Source organism: Phalacrocorax aristotelis, chromosome 23 (genome assembly GCF_949628215.1).
Source record: "Phalacrocorax aristotelis chromosome 23, bGulAri2.1, whole genome shotgun sequence".
NCBI classification, from domain to species: domain Eukaryota; kingdom Metazoa; phylum Chordata; class Aves; order Suliformes; family Phalacrocoracidae; genus Phalacrocorax; species Phalacrocorax aristotelis.
Window position 1 is genome coordinate 7,838,065 of NC_134298.1, and position 24,451 is coordinate 7,862,515.

Below are 24,451 nucleotides of genomic sequence, written 5' to 3' on the forward strand. Positions count from 1 at the left end.
CCGTAACTGCTGGACTGTTTAAAAGCATTTTTTTTCCTTCAATAACTCTTCCTTCATGGCATTTAGTTCATTTGTATTAGGATTCTTTAATTATGTGGAAGTCTTCAAATAGGAATCATTTTAGCAGATGCAGTGTCAGCCAGTGGGACGTGCCCGGGTAGCCCTGGCTGAGGGGGGATCCGTGTCTTGGTCTCACAGAACCGAAGTAAAAAGGACAGCAATGGTAGTGCCTTCAAAACATGCTTGAAGCTAATTCAGGGAAATGGAAACAGGTGCCACAAAGCAGTAGCTCGGCAAGAATGTCAGAGGCACGTCAGGTGCTATTAGCTGTTTCTGCTACTAGGCTCCCCTGAGATACCTCCCTTTCTGCTGCTTGGCTTTCTCACCCGATACCTGTCCATAGCTCCATAATGGCCAGGAGAATGGTTATTAATCTCCGAAGCAGAGGCCCTGACCAAGCAGTGACCCTCTGCGGTGCAAAGGAATGTGTTTGTTCAGCTACTCCTTAAGAGACCAGACACAGGAAAGTCTTTGAGGAGCTTACAACTTCACAGGCCGGTATCTGTGTCAATGTGTTCTTCAGAAAGAGGAGTGGGCTGGCCTGGAGGGCTGTGCAGGGCTGCCCTCCCTGGCTGCAGCAAACGGCAGGGGTGGGGGAGAATGTGCTCTCTCTACCAGCCTGAGGGGTGAATGCTGCTTTGGGACAGTAAATGCTGCCCTCCGGGTTGACTGAGTGGTAGTCTCCTGCTGAGGCCTCCACTGAGTTCAGCTTTGCTCTTCTCCGCCCGTGTTTAGCTGGCGGGCACTTCCCCCTCTGCCATCTCATCGATGTGCCAGCCATCAAGGCATAAAGGGATCGATATTCATTGTGCAGAATGGTTTCCAGTGTTGTGGGAGATTACAAAGTTGCTGTGATAAGTTGCTGTGATTCAAATGCAGAGGAGGATGGGAAGATGTGTATAGGTGCCATTAGGGCCGATCCATTTATCAGAATGAATCTCCTGAGCGCATCAACAGTACTAATGCCAGTGTCCTTCCCAGGAGTGCTATACCTCCATAAAACCTTACTGGGAGTCAAATGTCGTGGTGTTATCGCCCTTGGAGTCACCTACACTGCCTTGTGGCCGGCTTAATCGTGTAAATGACACACTGCTCCTGCTGGGGTCACCTCATCCCCAAGCCTGAATGCTAGAGCAGGCCAAGCACAAGTTCTTCCTAAGACTCTGTCTTATGGAAATCTCCATGGGATTGTTTTACTGGGTTGTGTGGGAGCTGCTTAGCTCCCTCCTGGAAGCTCAGCTGTGGCAAAGCCAAGGGTTTGTGGCTCACCAGAGCAGGGAGCTGGCGAGTCCACACGCTGACCCCGCACTACAGCTGACAGGCTTAGTGCTGCAAAGGGACGTGTCTCAAGTCCCTTCTGGGCTCAGGTTAAAAGTCCTGACCAGAAGGGCCCATGGCCAGCTGGGGTTTCCTCTGCCCTGCTGAGCCTCTTAAATAGGTGTGAATGAGAATAGGCTGTACATGGGAGCGTGTGGTACAGAGAGCTAGGTGCTTCCACCAGCCCCTGCGTGGTGGGACAGGAATGACACCAAAGGGGCGAATGAGTATCTGCTGCTCTCCTCACCTTTTGAGGTGACACTGCTTGGTTCATGTGGCTTTTGGAGCTTGACCTGGCCAGGCCAGCATTTGCTCCTGGCAGATCTCATCCTGGCACTCCTCTCGGCACTGCTAGGAATGGTGACGCTAGGAATGATCTCCCCTTCCCACCTGCCTGCAGGCCCTAGGCACATTGCGAGGCTTTCAGCAGCCAGATGACATCAGCTGTGCTGTAGACAGCCTGAAAAAGATGAATGCCCTTTCTTAATAACTCTCTTGCTTTCCCATTCACTGCTCAACCCATGAGGTGAGATTTGCTGCTGCCCTTGTTCTGCGTTATGACTATTCATACTTATTTCAGGGTATGGAATCTGGTAATAGAAATATTTCCTGGGTAGGCCTCAGTAAATTGCCTCAGTTCAGCTCTGCTTGGCAACCTGTTAATACTAGAGGTAATTCTTTTGCCCTAGACAGTACGCTCTAAGGGTACATCTGGGACATGCTGTAATGTTACATGTTAATTATTTACTATGACCAGAAAGGAACTTTACATCATGTTTTGGGTAATAGATTTATAGTGGCTCCTGCTGGGCTTTGTGCTGTTGATACAGTGGGAGTAACAGCAAAGCCATTGTGACAATAGCAACCACATGGGAAAAAAATATTCTAGAAAAAGAGATGACGGCTGAGAATTTATTCCTGGCTGGTCTCAAAGTGTCATCACGTCCTAAGGAATAAGCTGCTAAAGTGAATCTTGAATATAATGAGGAAACAATAGAAAAAAGTGTGAGAATGTTAGCTGTATTTGCATCCAGATGTCAGAGTGTTTGTCATGAGCAGAACTCTGTCTTCAGAGGATTTTCCATGAAGAATAATGATGTCTGTCTTACCTGCCTACAGTGGAGCAAAGCTCAGCTGTGAATTTGTATGGTGAAGGGATACCGACATAAAGGCGTGTTGCACTGGCTGAATATGCTGTCACGCAGTGACGTGTGCTTCTCCCCGCTCAAGCGCCAAAAGCATTCAGCTCGGGAGAAGACAGCTCTGCTGTCTCTATCAAGAGCTGTGGCAACTTTGCTGTAGGAACAGTAACGTGAATGACTAAAGCACAAAGCTGAAACATCATCTGTGTGGTGGGATGGAGCTGGCACTTTCAGGACCAGCATGAGAAATTTATGACACTTGTCTATTACCTCCAGCGTCTTGCCCTTATCAGCTGCCTTGCTGCCTCGCTGAACTAGAAACACAGAGTGTATTGATTGACTTCCAGCTCTCTGATCTGGTTGTTATGAGTCTCTGCCCTTTGGAGGTCACTGCCCCTCAGTTATGAGAACCTGATCTTGCCAATTCCCAGAACTGCTCTGCAGCTATCGATCTGTTGCACTGACTTGACAAACCTGGGTGAAACATGGAGCTAAAATCTCATCCACATCTGAACTAACTCCCTGAATTCCCTTTCTGGAAGGAAGATTGTCTGGGCCCACGTGGGTGGCTGTGTCCTGGCTGGGCTCTCAGCTCTGCCGCCTGGGAAGGGGTGCCACTCGGATTGCTGGCGTGCCCTGCGCTGCCCTGGTCACGTTACCAGCTCAGGCAGGAACATGCTCACTTTCCTAGCCAGCAACCTGGAAGTGCCACCACTCAAGGCAGAGATGAAGTTCAGGGGAAAGCTAATTAAAACCATGGAGCTTGGCTTAGTGGCCAGCATACTGAGTGAGGGAGCGTGGGCGATGTTCCCCGCTGCTGCAGAGAGCGGTTCCCCCGACAACAGGTGCAGCCAGAGGTTACACATTTCACTGTGATCTTTCAGTCATGGTTGTATGACTGGTTGCAAAGATCTCAAGGGATTGGCATGTTCATTTCTTGAACTCTGCCAAGATTCAGAACTAAACACGTATCCCTGAACTCTCTGGATCAGCTACCAGAAGCTGCAAGCTGATGCCAAGGGGATAGGCAAAGCAAGCTCAGAAGGTAAAGAGGACTAGCCAGGGGCTGAATGAAGGTGCACTGGCCAAAGACATAGACCAATTTATTAATTATAGTATTTTTACACTCATAAATAGTAAAGGCAGCTTATACCAATGGAAGGGTTCCCCTTCACCCTCACTTCTGGGACACCAGAGGAAGTGTGCTTGCCAGATGGGAGCAGGGCAAGGCAGGAGGGCCAGGAGCTGCCAGAACACCAAGTCTCTGGACCACAGGGTGTGCAGAGGCATCAGCAGAGCAGGCTGCTTTGAGTACCTGGCCTCTCCTCAGGCAGGAAGAGCTGCCTTTCGTGGCCCTCGTGCCCAGGGACAAGGCTGGGAGCATTGGCATTAGCCATGCAGGGGAGAGTCATTGGGGGAAATTAGGCTTTCGGGCAACATACAGAACTCCCTCTACAGGCTACCACATTGGCAGCATTGGTGATTCTCTGTATTCAGCAGCTGGAACATCAATGTGAAGCAATAGGAAACAGGCTTTTTCTGTATGGGTACACTGTACTCTCCCTATCTAACTGGGCACATGTCAGAGCTGCTAGCTAAAAAGTGAGGCACCTCTCAGTGAGGATGTGGTGCCCACTATAAATGTTCACTGTTGTGGAAAACCAGTCAAAGTTAGTTGTGTTGCATGTGCTGCACTGGGCTTCAGAGATAGCTGCCTTTATAAAACATCAGGATTTCCTTCAAACATGCAAACATCTGTGAAGGTTAAGTGTAAATTCAGATATTAAGAACTATGTATGGTGTAGGTTACTTTGTAAAGCATTTTCTTAACACGCCTCCACCAGGTTCTTTTCTTGCCTCAGACGATTTTCTAGCCAAGCCCAGATGGACACACTCAAGAGCCTGACAGGTCTTCAAAGATCCTGAGGATGGTTGTTGATGAAGTTGTTCAGTTTGGAAAAGCCACAACGCTACAATGAACTGGTGGCTCAGGCCTTGCTGACTCCTGCAGTCCCTCTACCTGAAGGAGACGTTGGCTTTCACCTGTGTCCCAAACCAATGCAGTCAGACAGCTCTGTAGTTCCCCTAAATTTTAAGTATTGCCATGCATTCCAGGACTGCTCTAATCCTGGCCAGTGCCTCCAGCTACCCTGCTCAGAGAGAGTGCCTAAATAGCAGATAGTCCTGGCATGACGTGTTATGAGCAAGGAGGCGATAAGGCAGGAGCATGCGCATACAAGACAACAAGTATTCCCCATCCCCACCAAGCCGTTCAGGCAAGGCGTGTGACCACCGTGTTGCAGCCATTCTGGGAAGAAGGCCAGATTGGCCTTGCAGAGGTGAGTCCATGTGGGTTGGAGCCATCCCTTGCTGAGGGCAGGTTACACAGATGTTCAAGTACATGTACTGAAGGAATGGAGTCAGCAGCAGCATTGTAGCATCCTCACATCTGAAAAAGAGCCCGGTAGGATGGCATCTCCTCCCTCACCAAAGGAAGGGACAGCCTGTGCTCGTCTGTTCCAGCTGGAGGCAGCCATTACCCGATATGCTGCTGAAGCTGCAGCTCCGCTGCTCAGATACCTGCATCGCTGAGAACGAGTGCCATCCTCACAAATATGAGGGTCTTATGAGCACACAAGAGCCCTGTCAACTCTCAGGTGATTATCCACATGTGCACCTGAACACTTTTCCTGACCAAAGCAGGTATTCATAGTTTAGTGCTGCCCTAGGCTGGCCTAGCAAAATGCTTATACTGATTGAATACTAACCACACATCTCCTTATATACACAAGCAAAGGAGGCACAGGGTGCTCCCAGCAATGCTAGTACGTGTAGCCTTTGCTGTAAAGCTGTGGAGGGAGGCTCCCCAGGTCTGGCAGGTAAGTGGCATTCTCATCCAGGTGAGAAAGAGGCACTGTGTCCTCCTCACTGATCTGCCGGTCAAACTCTGCCTTCAGAGTTGGCCGCTGATTATCAGGGAAGGCCAGAGAGAACAAGGCTTCAGGCTCACACACAAACTTGTAGACGTAGCGCTCTCCAGCCACCTGCAAGGAAGATACGAGATGAATGCTGCAGGCACACAGGCAGCACCAGGCAATGCTCCTCATCAGTGGAGGAGGCTTGCAAAAATGTCTTGCTGCTCTAGCCCATTGCCCTGAGGCATGTCAGAGTTGTAAAGTTCTCCTTGTGCTGTCCTTCTCTGCTGCTCTGGTCTCCCCTGGAACAGCTCCTGGGAAATGGGATGCTGCCAGCTGACTCCTTGTTCAGGTAGCAACAGCATCAACAGTCCCTGACCAGTCTGTACTGTGACATAATTACACTCACAGTTATCCTCTCCAGCGCCCTGGGTATGGAAGAGACCATCCCTACCACACAGGACCAACCCCCAGGCAACCCTTCACCAACAGCAAGTCTAGGCCAATCATATGTCCTGCAGCTGCCTAAGTTCTCCGGATTGCAGACATATGCAGAAAAAGAAAGAAATAATGATTGCCCTTTTTTAAATTTCCTGTGAGTTGCCTAGATTCAGCCCCTTTACACCTTCCTCATTTAATTGCTGCAAAGGCGAGTTATGGGGAAAGAAATCCCAGGATGCCTGGCTAGCTCAGGTACATTCTGTACCTGTAAGACCTGCTGTCTCTAAGACAAGAAACATCATTGAAGGCATGAAAACTCCATCTGCTTTGCAAACTGACCTTCTGCATGATGCCTTTCTCATAATAGTAGCGAAGGGATCGGCTCAGCTTGTCATAGTTCATGGCTGGACGGTTCTTTTGGATACCCCACAGCCTGGCTACCTGCAGAATAAAGTAACAAAGTGCGTGAAGGTCTGTGAACCCAACCAAGGGCAAACCAACGTTATCCAGCTGGTTCGTTTTTGAGGAGCGGTACCACAACACCTAGAAACATTCACAACATTTAAATAATAGACTCAAACAATAATTATTTAGCAGCTTTTCAACATGAGCAGAACTCAAACTGGAGCACCCTATGTCAGAGGGGCATTCTCCTTGTCACTACAGAGCTCATTTGCTGTCACCACTTCTCATCACTCTCCAGCACTCTCAAAGCTTGAGGATGCTAAAGGGATGCTTCATCCTATGCTACGCTTTATCTTCAAGGGTTACATGTTTATCAGGAGGCCAAGTACAAGGGAACACCTCCATTGGAAGACCCATGTGCCTTTCTTCCTTCTTAGTAGGAGGAAGAATCATTTTCAGCTTTGTCCATGAGGCTCAGAAATCTGTTGTAGGCATATGCCAGCCCACCAAAACAACTCATTTGCACTGAAACGTTGATAAGTAGCAAGAACAGTGCTAAATGGAGCTCTAATTGGAGCGAGATATGAACAGATGTTACAGACATATCTCCCAGATATTATTAGATATCACTGGGTTTTTTGGAACATGGCAGCATTAGAAATTACACCTTAGTTAACATCATTTTTGATATAAAAAATACATTTAGAGTAGGACATAGTTTCTTCCAGATTTTTATGAAAACTTCTGTAACCAGTAGGGTTCAAAACTCCAAACCTCAATGTCATCCTCAAGTATGGAGCGTGGTAAGGCAGCGCAAGTCACTGCAAGCTTGAGAGTGGAGAGTCTGGGGAAGCGGAGGCAATGGGTAATTTGACTCACTGCATTGCTGAGACTCTAAACTTACAAGCAGCCTTTCTTAAACCTGATATTTGCGTCACCTAAGTGTTCTGACCCCTTCCGAAAACCTTGACTTGCTGCAGGGTCTAGCAAGTACTGCTGGTAGGCAGGAGCCTTCACAGGACAGAGGAAAAGCCACCTGGGAGTTTGCAGCCTCAGAAGCAGTGGCTGCTCCCTCTGAGCCTGTAGAGAAGATAAATGGTTTCACCTCTTCTGGCTCAATGAGCTTGAACTCCATCCCTCTACCAGTCCAGGCAATGAAGTGGGAATTGGTCGGATCGTCCAATAAAGCCACAAGAAATTGCCAGAGCTGGAGAGATCCCCGTCTCTGGTATTGAGGTCCTTCCCGGTATCCTCCGGCTTCCTGCTTGATGTCTCCTGCTAAGAACAAGCAAGGTGTTCATAAGGATAACAGTGCAAAAACAGTTGCCAAAAAAAAGCACATTTCATAACTATTTACCTGGAATATTTCAGTTCACATAAAACAGAGCGGCCAATTCACCAGCAGCTCTTCCAAGAGGAGCTCTGATGAACCTCGCAATGATGCTACTTATGCTAGAAGGCCTGACTGCTGCTAAAAAAGCTCAAGAAATGGTATACCAAAAAGCCAGGTATGACCCACAGCTAACACACCTGCAAGAACACAGTGTAATGAACTATGCAGAGTGGTCAAGTGGCTAGCAAAGATGCTGGATAACCCTATCTTACACCCAAACTGGAAGCCATTCTTCCTCAGACCTTCAAATTTTTCTGGAACAACACAGACATCATCAGTAAAGGTCCTCGTCTGCTTGTCGTAGCTGCAGCCTGAAAGAGAAGGCAACACAGGCAGTCACCGACAAAGACAGGGCAGTACCGGAGGGCAATGCAATGCAGGGAGATGACGACAGTCGCCTGGTTTCTTACCTAATATGTCTTCTGTGTTTGAATGACTTGGATAACTCTCAACATTTATGTACATGGAAGGACAGCCAGGAACATCTACAGAACAATTAACAAGCTAATTTAATTTAAAAGCACAGGAGGCAGAATGACCTTGCTCTCCAGAGGTGGATAAGTGCAGCTGTCTAACCAATGTCCCCTTAGGGCCCTCCCGAAGGCTTAGTGCCAGACTGATAACTTTTCATGTCTCAGCCATCCCACCACAACCTCGTCTTCGTCATGCTTCCAATCATTAATCACACTAGGAAATTTTTGCGGTACGATCGCGTGGCTTCCTTCAGAGTAGCCCGGATAGCCAGTCAGTCACCTATACACCACGTTAAAACAAAATCTTGGGCAATAGGCTGAAGTTGTATGACACCTCTCCCCCAGCCTAGTTTAAGACAGCTATGCACTCTGCTACCGTCCTCACAGGTGAGCAGGCATTACATTTTTCCAGGTGTACTATGGTGATGTTAATGGAGAGCCGCAGCACCCAAATGTTCACTGAAGCCAGTGTCTCACAAAAGCCATTTCAGATGTCTTAAGTCACCCTGGCATTTTCACATCGCGATAGGGCGTTCTCACAACAGTTGAGAAAACATAAAGGAAAAGATAACCTGAGTTCGAAAACAGAATCTTTTCATGACCTCTGTGCAGCCTATATTGTTGCCTGGACACTGCAATTTGTCTCCTGTATCTTATTTTCCGAGTCTTGCATTTTCTGAACCAAACCTGTGTTCCATCCGCAGCCGACATGGAAGCTTTGGAAAGATTCACCTTACATTTCCCTCATACTCTCATGTAAAGCCACTGCTTCAGCAGATATTCTGCTGTTACTAAGGGCAGAAGGGTACCCTGAGCTGACAGCCTGTGTGTTATTACAATCGTAAACTACTCTCACAAAAAGCATTCTTCCGGGTTTGCACATTTTCTTCACCTCTCTGGACAGAAGGACCCAGTAAAAGTGTAATATCAGCATAGCCACAGCGGTGTGTTCTAAACCCTCATAGGAGCTTTTTATTTATGTATTTATTTCTGCTAAAGGAAACAATTCAAAATGCCCATTAAAATACCAGGAAACCAGAAGTAACATTCGCTCTAGAAGAGGGTATTGTAATGTCAAGGCAGCAAGTCTTTAGACAGGCTGAAAAAAAGATTTATTAAAAGATGCTGAAAAAATAAGATTTAACTCTTGTGGAAAAATAAGAGGACTACCCGATTGACCTGGTATCTAGAGAGCTATTTTTGGAATTATAAACTTTTTTTCTCCTGTGATCCTCTGAAATCTCTGTCTGCGCTGTGTGCCCTGTTTGTATGGGGATTATTAGCAGGTGGAGGCTGCACTACGGAGGCGCGGAGCAGCACGCCGGCACTGAGCTGAGTCAGCCCAGACCCGGCTCTGCGCTTGTGCCTGGCACCGAAATTGGCCAGCTTATTGTTAGCCCCCCAAGTCTCTTTAGGCTGTTTTAGTTTTAGACTCTTAGATCTGTTTGTCAGCGCAAAGCTGGTTTTGCATGGTAAACTCCAAAAATGGGGCATCAGCTCTCTCTGTGACCTCCTGCAGCGAGTTTCCAGTTGGTGTCGGCTGCCGGTGAGGGGCTTCAGCGGTGAGAGCTGAGACCCACCAGCTGGGCAGGGAGAGCTGCATCTGTGTCTCCGTTTTGCGAATTAAATTCTTCTGCCTCCAGCCAGGGAAAAAGCACCGGGCCGGGCAGTGCCGTGAGCTGCAGCTCAGGGCTGCGCTGTGCAACCCCTGCGCCCGGAGCAGCCTTCCTCCGCCAGCGCCTGGAGGTCCCCCCTGCTGCAGGGATCTGAGGCCGTTTTTCTGGACAAGCTCCAAGATATTGGATTCCATCCTTTCTGCTGCTATTTGCAGAATGTTTTCACGATAATTTCTTCAAAGCTGACCTCACTTCTCTCCCTTTCTACGACCTCCGAGCTCATGCATCGCCTTGAAGACAAAAACTCCCTGTGAAACTGGGACAGCCCTTTTCGCCATTTCTGATGGTGCGAGTGGGCTAATTATGAATTTTGAGGGTCTCCCCAATGGCTATTTATGGAAAAAAAATGTCTGCCTTTAATGTGGTTTGAATGGCCTTAACACCACCTTCTAGCTCCTGTATCTTGTTAAAGCTTTCCACTATCTACCAGAAAGTGCTTCTCAGAACGCGTTACAGAAAGTGAATGTCCCAGCCTTCTCTTGGGTGCAGTAAACGGGCAGAACTGTTCGCATTTCCTGCTACACAGCCAGTTTCCCCGACCACACATGCTCCTGAAGATGAAGTGATACTGTGTGAAAGCCCAGAGACCAGCAGTGTTCACCCAGGAGGCTGCTCACCCCTGCTGGTGCCTGGTTCACGTGGTCAGGAAGAGCTAGTTCTGCCTACCTGAGTCAAACACGTGGTCCACCTGCTCCTGCTTGATCACCACAGCTGCTGGGTACTGATGGCTGCTGCCTGCCCCGCTTGCTTGCTCATACTGTGGGTCATGGTACTCCTGTTTGAAGCCCTGATGCGGGTACTGGAGGCAGGGCTCGGGCATCTGGCGCTGGTAGGCAATGGGGTCTTCCTGGGCCATTCCCTGGGAGGAAGGGAAGGAACGGCACATCTCCACAGGTGGCTGATACGCAGAGCTAGAAGAGGGGAGAGGACATGGGATGGCTGCTTTCTTGGTCCTGGTGCAGGGCTGGTCGGGGGACAGAAAACTCCTCAGCCTCAGCCAGTTACTAGGGCGGTAGGAACTGCACGCATAGCTGGGGCAAGGAAGGGACCCCAGCGAAAGGTGTTTCCAAGGGCAGCTTGGAAACAGAGCCCATCATTCACAAAATCTGACGGGCTTAAGGTTATAGACTTCTTCAGGCAGCAGTGGTGGGTCCCAGGTACTTTGGATGGGGGTGATCCTGTGATTGCTCGAAACTGAGCACTTTAACCTGGATGCTGCAGCCCCTCCTCCCTGAATCACCAAGGAGGGCAATCCTTCTTGCCAGTGGCTGCCTCCTCCTGGCAGTAACTCACCTGTTTTTGTTGAGGTATCCGCAGCTGGATGTAGGGTGGGGTGGCCCCGCAGGGGTCAGGAAGCTCCTGTCCTGTCTAGGGAACTGTTGGAGCGGTGACTGTATCGGGGGTCCTGGGTTGGGGGACTTGATTCCAGCTTGTCTGGGTTGATCATAGGCACTGGGACAGTCAAACAGATATTGGAGAATTACAGTTCTCCGAGAAGAACTTGTGGCAGCACCTGGGGAGAACGCGTCGCAGGCAGACACGCTGTCTGCCACCTAGGCCAGAAACCTCCCAGCATCAGCTCCTTCCTTTCTGATTATTAGTTGCCCCCATGCACAATAGCCATAAACCTTCAAGCAGAAAACTGGAGAAGGTGTCTGCGCTGAAGAAGCCGCGCTGTAACTCAAGCAAATAGCTGGGGCTGGGGGCAGTGGTGTCAGGGAGCAAATTGTGGGACAGATTTTGGAAAGCAATGGGGGGAGAGAGGCATGTGACAGATGTCAAGACTGCTCTCTGCATCAGGACACTGAGGGACAGCTCTAGGAGCAGGAAAGAAGAGGGAAGCCCAGAACCGCCCTACACAGGTCTGAGCTCTCCAGTGCAATAAATGGCAGCCTGCCGTTAATTAACCCACCAGTTAATTTGTACCGCAGCCCGTGTGCACTGCCCTTACCCAGCAGACAGAGCAGGTTGTTGTCATAACGCTTCGTTATTAGATAACGCAGTAGCACTGGGTTTCATAAGAGCTGCCGTCCCTCCCCTGTGTGAGCTGTGTTACCTGGCATAAAGGCACTGCTCGCCATTGTGGTACTGGAATGGCTGCTTATGGTTGCAGGAGAGTGTGGGGTCCGAGGAGGGACTCGGTGGCTCCTTTTTAACCTTAGCAGGAGGACTGTGAAAAGCTACTGTGGGAGAGAAATGAAAGAGCAAGTTGACACTTTTCTTGTTTATGGAGAGATATTTTTATCAGCCAGTAAAAAGTCAGCCGAGACACCACCGCCTTGTCCTTGTTCAGCTGGCTCTGGGGGAAACAGCTTACTAATACACACAACTGTTCACTTCCCTGAGCTCTACCCTTCCTTTAGTAAGGTTGTGTACACCAACCTTAAAAGGGCAAATCTGAGGTAGTGTTAACCTGCTCTGTGATAATCTAGAGCACTTTGAAAAGGATTTAGAGCAGGGATTTCCCGAGCAGTTCGGGGCTGGGACAGACTTTTTCTGTTATGTCGTAAGGGCGTGCACATGCTCTGTTTTGCAACACACGAAAGTAAAGTTTTGATCTGCATCATGCAAAACCTTCTTTCAGCGACGTATATGGTAAGCATGTCTTGTGAGTAGCGTTACCACCTAGCACTGCACTAAATCATAATGTACTAATATGATGACACATTGTAGATTTCCTGGTAGTATTGTTTGTCCTGTAGGACAATAAATGTAAGGTTTTTGCAGACATAGCTACAAAAGCTGAAGGTTTGCTGTGGGAAAATACCATTATACGCATTGCATACTGCTACAGGCTGTCACGAGGCTAACTTGCTTACGGACACCTTATACAAGTAGTATTTTCAGAAGCACCTAACCGATGTAGCCAAAATCCCTTTTCCCAAGGAACTGCATCAGTGTTAAAGCACAGTACAAAGCAGAAGTCTGACTTCTGAGTCCTTGCTTTCACTATAATATACCTCACAGTTCAAAGAGCAGCTTGTGGTCTTCTCCGTAGCCTCCCTTTGAAGTATCTAATGTCATTAATTGTATCAGGTTTGTACTCCAACACTCAGGAGAAAGGCCAGGCCCTTCTACAGGATACTGTGATTTATGGGGGAGGCTGCCACGCTGGCACTCAGCAGCTGCCCACGTCACTTCCAAATGCAGGTTTCCCTTTGTTGAATCTCTTCTACGCTAACAGTCCAACATCCCTGAATGTGGGACTGGGGGAATCTCATCCGCTTTGCTCATCTGAAACTCCAGTGACAGTCAGGAAAAAAAGTAAAAACGTTCCTTTTCATTTTCAGCGCACTCGTCTGTGGTCATGGCCTGGTGCAGGCAAGGAGGGATATTTCTGGGCTGGTTAGAATTTCATGAATAACAAATGTGGGTTGCAGTTTACAGCACCAGGAAGTAGGATGTGGTCATTGTTACTTCTTATGCTTAATTAAATCCAGCAGGGAGCAAAACTTCCTTCACTAGTTCCTCAGAAAAGCTTATCCTGGCTGAAGGACGTGGTAAACATCTTCTACCTTTGCCTCTGGGCTCTGCTGCCGCTGTTAGGAGGTCACTGACACTTAGGAAGGAAAGAAAAGTAACCCCAGAAAGCTACGTAGGTCTAGGCTTGTTTTTCAAACAAGGGAAAGATCTGCCCTCCAAATCAAAACTGTGAGCTTTTAATAATGCTAGCTCCAGTCCTCCTTCTCCAGCTTACTCCCACCTCTTCAAGCTGACATGATGCTGTTTACAAAGCCTGGGACGTCCAGAGGTGTGATTACGGTTTTAAGGATGGACAGTAACACCCTCATCTGTTAATACCTTATATTTTTGCTGAGTTTATTTCAGGACTGACCTGAACTGTATGTGCACCAGCTATCCTCAAGCCAGTTCTCCCTCACATAAAGGACTAACTGTCCCTTCAGAAGCGCTGCAGCAAGCAGCTATCAAAAGGGCTGGAGGAAAGGTTGCTGCTGCCTCTTAGCACGCAGTATTTAACGCCACTTTTTATTGCAAACATCCCTCCCCCAAATTAATTTTATAAGCAAGAGGGGAAGCCCCCCCCCAGTCTGACTCCTCCCTGCCTTCTGTTTCAGCCTACACCAGAAAAGCCCATCATTACTCTTCACATCACGCCAGCACCCAAAGGGATCCAAACAGCTTGACAGCATCAATATAAATAAAAAATCCAAAAGATAAAAGGCCCTCATATTGTTTCTGGCTCCTACTCCTTCTCAGGGACAACTGGCTCCCCGATCCGCTCCTGGGATTGCCATCGATCACAGCAGAGGGGCCTGTTCGCAGACAGCTCTGGGCACTGCCCAGACTGATGGCAGGTGTGAGTGCAGACCCAGCGGGCCTGCCCGCTCCTGGGATGGGTTCAGTGCCCGAGTGTGACACCCCTGCATCTGTGCAAACACCCCAGGCCCAGGCAAGGGTCGAAAGAGAAAAGCATCTTTCCATGCCTGGGGCATCCATTTCCCTTTTGTCGTCAGCAGCTTTTTTCAATGTATGGAGTAAACAGATATATAGAAGCCATGTGAAAATGCAGCTGTACCAGCTGAGTCTCGGGGCGGGGGGAGGAGGAGGGGAGGAATTTGCTCCGTCCATTACCCTGAATCCACCGAAGTTTCAAGAAGCTGGATGTGCTAGGACCAGCCAATCCTTTCCGGCCCCTAATAGCTGGAACAGGCTATCGCATTACAACTGGCTTATGCATTCATTCAGAGTGAAACATGGGACCAGCCCTCTCCTTGGTTCTAGGTCAGAGAGAGGAAGAAACAAGGTATATGACTCAGAGAGCAAGACCGGCTGTGCTGCAGGGCCGAGTCCAGGAGAGGGATGTGGAGAAGAACAACGGGTAAAAGTGCTTCATTTTAGTTTTCAGGGGGAAAGCTGCCCTGGGCAGAGTGGGCTATCAGCATAGGAGGGGCACCAAAGCAGACTGCACCAGCTTTAAATGGACATCTCTACTCTCAGTTAGCTGCCAGGTGTGTGTATGCCCAGGGAATGGTGAGGCATCTTCTTGTAGCCTTGACGTGTCCGCTGGAAGTCAGGCGCCGGGTGCTCGCGGCTGCTGGCAGCGCAGAGCTATTCAGAACAGTCTGTATTGGCTCCAGGCAGCAGCTTCTAAATGAGATGGTGGCATGCCGCAAGGTCCAGCTGAAGCAGGCCCAGTGTGAGAAAAGCAGAGTTGCGTGGCCGTGGTGTGGAAGGCTCCTGTACGTACACTTGTACCTGTGCAACATTCAGCTCTTTCATAAAGTGAAGTGCTTTGACCAGTTCTCAGAGCAAACTTTGATGGTACCGTCCGTACACTCGTGTGCAAACACATGCAGTCTGTCCCGTGGGCAGTTCCTAAGAACAGAGAGCAAGCAGGCTGGCGAGCTTATACCTTCAGGGATACTGTGCCCTCATGCTGTGGCAGGCAGCAGGCAGGACCGTCACCTCACAGAGGCCATGCTGGCAGCAGATGCTCGGCCAGAGGCCACGCAGGTGAGCAGAACCCCCAGAAAGCACCTGCAGGAGACACAGCACCCAGAGCTCCATGTACAGTCCGATTCCTTTTGCTTTGGGAGGAGTAATAGCACAAATTTTACCTTTGATTGTCACAGTAACGCATTTTCTCAAGTGTTCAGGGGTGCCTAATTATTCATACACCCCCCAATTAAAATACCCATCTGTCGAAGCCACTCTGCATAAAGGACTGCGGTAGTTACCACCGCACAAAGACACTTCTGCGTTGTCCAGGTGGGGACGCTTAGCCTGTTTTTTTTGTCACAGTCGCAACAATGTAGGAATAAAATGAGTACTTCAGCCTCAATGCTGTGTGTTGCAGTTACGTATTTGTTTGGTTTAAGTGCATCCTGCCCTTCTCCCCTGAGATGTGTGAGCACCCCCATGCTACTTACAGTTTTCTGAATGAAAGTCAGGCACAAATTGCTCATCACTGTCTGGAACCTGAGCTGCCAGGGGAGGGAGGGAAGGAGGGGGGAGAGAGAGAGAGAGGAGAATTAGATCTGGCACTTTGCATGGTATAATTAACAGTAAAGCAGAAATAAGTCTATGCAGGAAAGGTCTGAGCTTTCTGCTAGGAGGCACTTTAGTGACTAAGGATAGTTTCCCTTTGGGATTAATGAACACAGCTCTTCTGCCTGCAGATTTACCCCTTAACAGCCTGCCAGTGTTGTTCTCCCTTACCTTGGAAATAAGGACAACAGCAAGTTCATCAGCTCGGGGTTAACAGTTTTTGTTAGAAACGTAACACGCAGGAATTTCTAAGCATTTAGCATAGGAAAAACTACCACCAATGATCAACGGAAAGGCTATGCCGAAGTGATGAGCATAACAGGAAACACCTATGCCTTCGTATTCAACCTTTCAGTAGCTCCGGAAGCAGTGGGTAGCTTGGCACTAGTGGAATAGGCTACAACTTGTAAATCAGCAGGAGGAGAACATTTCAGAAGAAGAAAGATGAAATTATCCGGTAGCAGCACAGGGAAATGGTTAATAGTGCCTGGCATGCGTGTGTGATTTCGCAAATGGGAAACGTAAGAGGAAGTGCTGGTGTAGTCACAGACAACCTGACAGCAAACAGCTGCTCTTCCCCCACAAATGGATGCAGTAAAACTTATTTCTAGGCATCTGCCCTGGGGACAGCATTGTTAGTACAACTCCAGCAGTAACAGCAAGGTCTAAGACACTTGAATATTTCAACGATTGTCTAATAAAGACATCTGAAGATCTGCAGAGGCCTCATTTACCTTGGAACAGCCTGCCTCGCCGGGACAGGACGCTGCTGAATGTGCTAAGCCGGGAAATAGTTAACAACATTAGCATCTCAATGTTAAGAAGCTTCAGGCTTAATGCCTCCAGCCTAAGCACAAACTGGTGAGGCTCATGTGTTTGTCTGCTGACTTTTCAAGTCAGCAGCACGCTTTGTAAGGTGATGCCTCTTCATAACTCAGAGGGTTGTATTTATTCTGATTTACAAAGACTAGACTTTGCAAGAGCTGTAAAGCCCACAGGGATAGTTTCCCCACAGCAACCAAAATGGAGGCACTACAAGAGTCTTTCACTGCGTACTTCACTGTATGTTTCATCACTTTCTGGAGTACTTATTTTAAATTAAAATTTAAAATATCAGAATTACTCTTCCTGTGATGCCTGTGGAAGTCCTAACCGTGGTTGAAAGATGGTTCCCGGTGAAGACTGGCAGCTGTGCTGGCCCTTAGGGCATCATTCATGCCAATTCCTCACCTGCCTGTGCGTAGCTGCCTGCCTTTTCTGATCTCCAGCTTAGGTCATTCTGTTCATGGATCACCCACCACAACGTGGCCTTAGCCTCTGTCTGGCTTCCATCGAAGCCATTGCAAAATAGATAATAAAGCAATGAAATGGCACAGTGGAAGAAAAAGAATTTTATTGTCCTCCTTCACCTACAGGTTGACTCAGCAAGGTACACAGGTGTGTCCTTGAGAGATTATTCCAACATAAAAAAATCAGATGTTATAATAGTCTATAGTGCTATTATACTAAAAATCCTGTGTTCAAACAGTGTATGTGTAATAGTGCTTTTCTGATTTCACAGAGGGATCAGCTACACGTAGTCTCCTCTAGCTCCTGCTTCTCTTATTTTCTGAGAAAAGCTTTAATCAACATTGCCCTCCCATTCACAGAGGGAACAATTCATTCAGATTGTCCAACTGCAGATATAATTGTGCATGCTTGCCCCATTCCATGAGATGGTTTGTGCCCATCTTTGCTTTGCAAGAGCTGTGTAAGCACGACAGGACAGTACTCTTGGACAGCCTGCACAGGGTCTAGAATGCATAGGCTTGTGGAAGCACATCTCGCAGTCACATCCTTAAGCAATAGGACACCAAAGCGAGTGATCCAATCTGACCTTCTCCCTGACAGCAGCATCGGTATTTATTTACAAATAGCTTTGCATTCTTCCCTACCACAGAAAGAAAAGGTGCTAAGGAAGGAAGAGATGCACACCATCCTACTGCCAGGAACACGTTACTGATCAGAATTTAGCCATGTTCTAATACGCAGCTCTTTTTTTCTCTGTTACCCAGAGCCTCGCTCAGATATGGCCTCAGCCCGCCTCCTGAGCAGTCTTCCACCACCAGAGACAGCAACTAACGTAGTAAACTCAGGTCTGATAAAGAACTAAGCTTTTGGGTGTGCCCTGAGAGAGGCTGTAGGGAGAACCTTAACCATCGCACGTCTCGTGTTAGAATATTGCGTTACTTCTGACAATTACTTTTACATCCCTTTGACGGCAGGGAAGGCAGATCTTACAGCAGAGCGTGATTTCACAAAATCTCTTGCAAACTATTGGTGAAGGAAACGCTGCTGCTAGTTCCCAACAGACAAACGTGGAGCTTTTGTTATTGCAGAGTGGACAAAAGGTTGCACCCTCGGCTGTAAAGCAAAGGTGATGTACTCAAAGTAAAGGGACGTGGGGAAGGGAAGCCCACTAATCTCAGCTACTTGAAGCTAAGCTAGACAAGACATGCCAAAAATAAACCTTAGGGAATAACACTGTGTTAACAACAGGCAGTGGATTAGGACGGAACTAGCCAAGCTCTTCGCACTGCAGTCACCGTTCCTTAAAATAACCTGTATGACAAACTGGAAATATAAAAGGTGGAGAACAGAAAAAAACCCCAAACCCACAAAATTAACTTTATGAATTGTCTTTAAAAAACAACGTTGTAATAGAAGAAACAACAGGGATCACGTTGTATGAGCTGAGTTTGGATTTCACAGCCTACTACTGCCTTGAAGCTACTACTGTCTATCACGTTGCTGACAATCTCGCTAAGAGAATTACATACTAAAGCAATAGACCACAGAAAAGATGTGAAGTGAAGGGCATGGCTGGAGTGAGAGCATGCAGCCTCGCTGCTGGACGGTGATGCTTGCAGACAGCTACAGTCCTGTACGAGAAGGCTAAAGTGCCGGTTGCCAGAAGAAAATATAAGTTGTTACGTTCATTATCTGCTTGACATAGCTGCAATATGGAAAGACATTCTCTTGTTCTCCCCAAACCAGCATCTATACGTAAAATAACTGGGATACCTAATCAGACATTTAAAGCCCAACCCCAGGCTTATTTTAGCCACTCAGACTGCACGGATCAACATGTGCCTCACCATCTCCCACACCGCTTTCAAGACCTGGAGCACTATAACTAAAGCTTTCAGACTAAGGATACACAAAGAGGCGCATCTCGCGCCTCCTTGCAACCAGCACAGATAACCAATTGCCTGTGCGGCTTTTCTCCAAGGAAGTTTTTTCATTTCTCTGAATGCCGAATCACTTGTATACATTATTTAACTTGAAATTAGTTCCATGCAGTTATGAACTGCCGGCTTCACATCACTGCATTCGAACAGATTCTGGTAAAAATGGTGTAGAGGAAAACTTTAGGTTTTTAGTAACAAGGCCTAGGATTTTTCAGCATCTGTTTCTTTTAAGAGTCATCTATGCAGACATATAACTTTTAGACTTTTACCCTGCAAATGAGGAATGAGGTGTTAACTGACACCTCACTATTAAAAACTGACACTATTAAAAATACTCCAAAAAGCTAACAAAGAGATACTCCTATGAATGAAATGACACAAATATATATATTGAGACATATACACACATGCATAAACATAAACACACACACATATAGTTTAAATTTGTTAACATTTTTCATATGGCTGATTGTTGTGAATTTATATTTCCAGTTTCCTTCCTTCCAAGGTTTGTTTCTTTTATTTCAAAAGTAGCACCAAGAACTATAAATAAAATAACAGCTAAATTTCTTAACTAAATGTGGTAAAGACAGAGACTAAGTAATATATTTCACATTTTCACTTTCTTTTCTTTTTCTTCTGTGTTGTTTAGGAGGGTACTCCTACGTTTCAGTTGTCTCCATCTCATGGACAGATGCTGACAAATAGAGATGTACAAGACATCAATGAAAAAAATTTATTTTCACCATTCAGGAAAGGAGTTTGACGCAGCGGTGAATACAGAAACGCAAATTATAGTTTGCGTCAGAGGGCTATTTCTCTTGTTAAAAGTCTGAAAGTGGGAGTCACCATAGGAGAAAGGATTTCCCCATATATGCGGTCTAAAATTGTAAGCCAGGATATTAAAACGTGCATTGCATTTCCCAAAGATTTCGCCTGGACGCTGACTGGGTGCTATGAGCTATTAAAAAAAAAATAAATCTGCCTCTGTTCTAAAAACATGCGATAGGGGTTTCATTCTCATTTACTAATTATGTATAATAGCAGATTACCTCTTTCTATACAGTGCTAAGAGACCACGTGTGACCTTCCCTTCACCCAGGGTATTTCTGAATTCATGCTACAAACACTGCTACCGACAAACTGAGACTCCGCAAATTCTTCGGATTACTGAGCTAAAAATATTAAACATTAGAAAGCCTAAAACGGAAGGTCTACCAGGAACCCATTCTGAGGCAAACTTATTGGCAGCTCAAGGTTTTTGAAGATTTAAGAGAAACCAGCCTCAAGCGCATTCAGCAGATCTATTGGATGACCAGCAGTTAATACCCATTTTTCTGCTCTGAGGTAAGCTAGGTGAGTGCTTCAACCCTGGAACAGCCTCCAGGCAACTCCTCCTGCATCCTTACAATCCCCACGCTTCTGAACACTGCCTGATCAACGTCATTTCATTTCAGCTTGAAATGAACAAAAATATTTAATTTTTTTCCTTAATAATCTTATTTAGTTGGCAAATTACTTTTTGGAGGCTTAAAAAAAAAAAACCACGACTGTTTGACAGGATTGTCCTTCACTTGTGGTAAAAATTAGGGGAAACAACCCTGCTCAATAGCAATATAAAAAATATGTATGGCGTTTTGTTAAATATTTGTTAAGTACCTATATCAGAATAAGTACTTTGATATTTATCAATAGTCTGTACTTGAGGATATGTTCTGGATTTTCCAGAAAATGGATCATTTTTAGAATTAGAGCAAATTCCCTACCCTGTTTAAAACTAGTTTCACTTGGAATTAACAGGACACCCTGGGATATTGAAGTCAAAAGGCAGAATAATTTAGACAGTGAGCTGAACGGTGTGTAAAACCCAGGAAGGTCCCTTCAAAGAATTATCTTAAAGAAAAAAAAAAGTTAAGGCAAGCATTTTGTTCCTCAAAATGAAAAGAATAGTTTATTGTTTGTTTAACCCCCCCCAAAAAAAAAAAAAAAAGAAAAACCCAAAACGAAAAGCCCCAACGTTCTGGCAACCAACAACTATAAGTGACAAATTAGCATAAAATTGAACCAGTTACAAGTAGCCTGAAACCCAAATTGTAACCAGGAAAGTGGGCCACCTGCCAAGCTCCATTCATAAGCAAATTCCCAGCACAATGGGGCGATTCAGGCGCCCGCGGCTCCGCAGCCAGAGGTTGGCAAGTCTGGAAAAAACACTTCATGTTCGGAGCTCGGCAAACAAAGCAAAGGAGCAGCACAAACGCCAGAAGACAAGCAACTGGAAGGCGAGCACAAGCGAGCGGGGGAGGGAGCCTACCTTCCGAGAGCCAGGTCTCCTGGAGCTGGCTCAAGTCCTGGAAGAGCTCTGCGCGAGAAGCCAGGGGTTACCGGGGCGGCGCGGCGGGACGCTGCGGCGCGGGGGTGCCGGCCGGCACGGGCAGGTGGGCGCGGAGGCGCAGGGGGACGACCCGGTCCCCGCCGAGGAGCCTTCCCCGCCCCCTCCGCCCCCCCCCCCCCCCCCCCCGGCCCCGGCGCCCCTTACCTTCCGAGTCCCGCGCCGGCGGCAAGCCCGGGGCCCCGGGTCTCTTCCTGGCGCCCATGAGAGCTCCGCCACCGGGAGCCGCCCGGCCCGGAGGCTGCGGAGGAGGAGCGGATCAGCGCGGGGTCCCCGAGCGGAGCGGGACCCCCCGGCCCAGAGGCCCCCGTGTCCCGTCCATGTCCCCCCCCCCCGCCCGGCGGGGCCGCCACTCACCTGCGGGAAAGTGAGCGGCACCTGCTGGTCCGGGTGCCCCTTCATCCTGCCGCCCCGGCGCTACCGCCGCGGGGCTGCCGGCGCTCGGCGGGCGCCCGGGGGGAGGCTGGCGGCGGGCCGGGGCGGCACCGCGGGGCGGCCGCCACCCGCCGAGCTCAGCGGCCGCGGCGGGACAGCGCGGCCGCGGCGGGACAGCCCGCCCGCCGCCCCGGGGCGGCGCCACCGCACGGCTCCCCGGACGCGGGACGCGGCGATGGCGCCGCGGCTGCCGAAGCCCGCGGCGGGAGGCGGGACCGAGCCCGGCAGCTCCCGGCCGGGACGAGCCCCCGCCGCCCCGGGACAGCGGGGCCCCGCCCCTCGCGGCGGCGGCTCGCGGCCCACGCGGAGCCCGCGGCGGCCCCGCCCCGCCCGGGCCGTCAGGCCGTCGCGCGCCCGGGGCGGCCTCCCATTGGCGCATCGCCTGGCTTGCGGCCTCGCCTCGCCCGCTCCTTTGTTTCATTGACTTTGTGAATGAAGCGCCGGGCCGGGACGCGCCCGCCAATCCCCGCTCTCTTTGGCCTTCGCTTGGCGAAAAGTGGGAGCAGCTTTAGACTCCAGGACCAATCAGACGGCAGTGCTGGGTATTCATTCAAGGACGGAGCTCCCATTCATGAAAAAACCCTCCCGAAGTTCATTCACGAAAGGCTGTAAAGGCGCTCCCGCGATGTCTGCTGTGCGTGTCAGAAGTGTGCTTAGCCCGCACTTTCAGGCTCCCACCGGCGTGGCACACGACCAGGCCTGCCCGTTCTCACGCACACTGCAGTCATTTTAAAACAGTCTTCAGGTATGTTCAGTTCTCTTCTGGGGAAGTTCTGTAAGCTTCAACAAGATTCGGGGAAAAAAAAAATCACTCGTGCATCTGGAACGAAAATAATTAAAGCCCTGGCTGCCAAAATCAGTGTTACTTTTACGAATGGTAAGGGAAAGAACATAAAATAAAGATCTAGTCCTGGGACTTGCACGCCAAAAAAGTGGGCTCGTGTGCCTTTGTGCACACCGGGTGCTGCCTTCTGTGCCGTGTGCGTGCACCCTGTTAGTTTTTTCAAATTTCTCCTTTAAAGTTCTATGATCATATTTGCCATTTATTGATCCTATTTATCCTACAAAAAAAAAAAAAAAAACATCAGTGACAGTTGGGACACAGCGATAATAAGATAATAATTCACAGAATATAACTTCCCAGAAGAGAAGTAGATACTCAAGAGAAGAAGAAGGAAAGGGGAAAGATATCCCTAAGGCGAAATGGAAACTGTGCATTTCTGACATGTTTTCCCTAGAGCTAACACCACCAGCGTGGTCTACTGATGTGCTTACTATGAAAGGGGTGTCTGTTATGCAGAATAACATGTTCAAGTATCTAGTCAATATATATTTTGATATTTCTGCTAGCAGACTAGTGTTTATAGGGCCCTACCCTGTCAGGAAAGCTGACTGAAATGCAATTCTGACCTGTCTGTGGGAGCAGAATGAAAACATGCTAACTGTCAGGAAGTTTACATTCAGCAACTGCTCCCACATCCCCAAACATCATACACATGGTTAAATGCAGCACTGGAATTTACACTTACTCTGGTTTGAAAAGATCACTGAAGCATATGAGTTAATCTTCTGAATTTTCAGTATTTCTGAATTTGTTTCTGCTCCATATATTTTGTAATAATCTAGTCAGGCAGTTAATTTTAATCTAGTTTTGTCAGAGAACAGGAAGAGAATGTTTCTCCCAGTTAGACTGTTATTAGGTAATTTATAGTATAAATGTCTTACAAAGTCTAAGTGTCTCAGATACTCCTGCTTTGCACTTTTGCCTATACATATCATAGCAAAATGGCAGTTTGACTCTCAGCTATTAGTGCTACACTTCCCAGCTGAAAGATAATGGGGCCTTTGTTACTTCAGATGTGATTGCAATACATGGCTGTACCCTGAGCTCTAAACTGGATGGGGTTTTCTACTGTAACATTTGTTTACTTTATGATGTTCTGATTTCCCATCCAGCTGGCAGTAATGGAACTGCTGATGTAGGAGGAGCCTTAGGTCTCAGCACTGTTGTCTTTCCACTTCCCTGGCACTGTGAAGAGGAATGAGAGACTTTCTAGAGCACAAGTCCTATGAGGAGCGGCTGAGGGAGCTGGGGCGGTTTAGCCTGGAGAAGAGGAGGCTGGGGGGAGACCTTCTCGCTCTCTGCAGCTGCCTGAGAGGAGGTTGTGGTGAGGTGGGGGTCAGTCTCTTCTCCCAAGTAACAAGCGATAGGATGACAGGAAACGGCCTCAAGAGGCATCAGGAGAGTTTTAGATTGGATACTAGGAAAAATTTATTCACCGAAAGGGTTATCCAGTGTTGGAACAGGCTGCCCAGGGAGGTGGTTGAGACAATGTCCTGGTATTCAAGAAACCTGTAGATGTGTCTCTCAGGGACATGGTTTAGTGGTGGACTTTGCAGTGTTGGGTTTGTGATTGGACTGGTGACCTTAAAGGTCTTTTCCAACATAAACGATTCTATGATTCGTTGTCAGAGTGGTTACTACAGTTCATGAGTGCATATGTGTGAATGAAAAAGCAGAAGGGTGCAGCGTAGATATGAGCTACAGTGACTGACTGCATGCATT

At 48.1% G+C, this 24,451-nt stretch overlaps 1 protein-coding gene across 5 annotated transcripts; it reads right to left on the reverse strand.

Moving 5' to 3' along the window:
* Positions 1–3,590: 3,590 nt before the first annotated feature.
* Positions 3,591–21,989, reverse strand: ETV4 (ETS variant transcription factor 4). Of its 5 annotated transcripts, none has more exons than XM_075116586.1 (12): positions 21,808–21,989; positions 21,598–21,691; positions 21,373–21,420; positions 15,714–15,767; positions 11,879–12,005; positions 11,116–11,274; positions 10,489–10,733; positions 8,084–8,158; positions 7,916–7,984; positions 7,386–7,555; positions 6,215–6,316; positions 3,591–5,563 (listed from the first exon to the last, which is right to left on the reverse strand). In XM_075116586.1, the coding sequence occupies exons 1-12, from the start codon at positions 21,850–21,852 to the stop codon at positions 5,342–5,344; spliced, it is 1,410 nt and encodes a 469-aa protein (XP_074972687.1). In that variant the 5' UTR covers positions 21,853–21,989; the 3' UTR covers positions 3,591–5,341. The 5 variants fall into 5 exon arrangements, with proteins under 5 accessions (XP_074972687.1, XP_074972686.1, XP_074972685.1 ...); XM_075116585.1 differs by having other exon boundaries at positions 7,386–7,558; XM_075116584.1 differs by having other exon boundaries at positions 21,598–21,694.
* Positions 21,990–24,451: the final 2,462 nt, after the last annotated feature.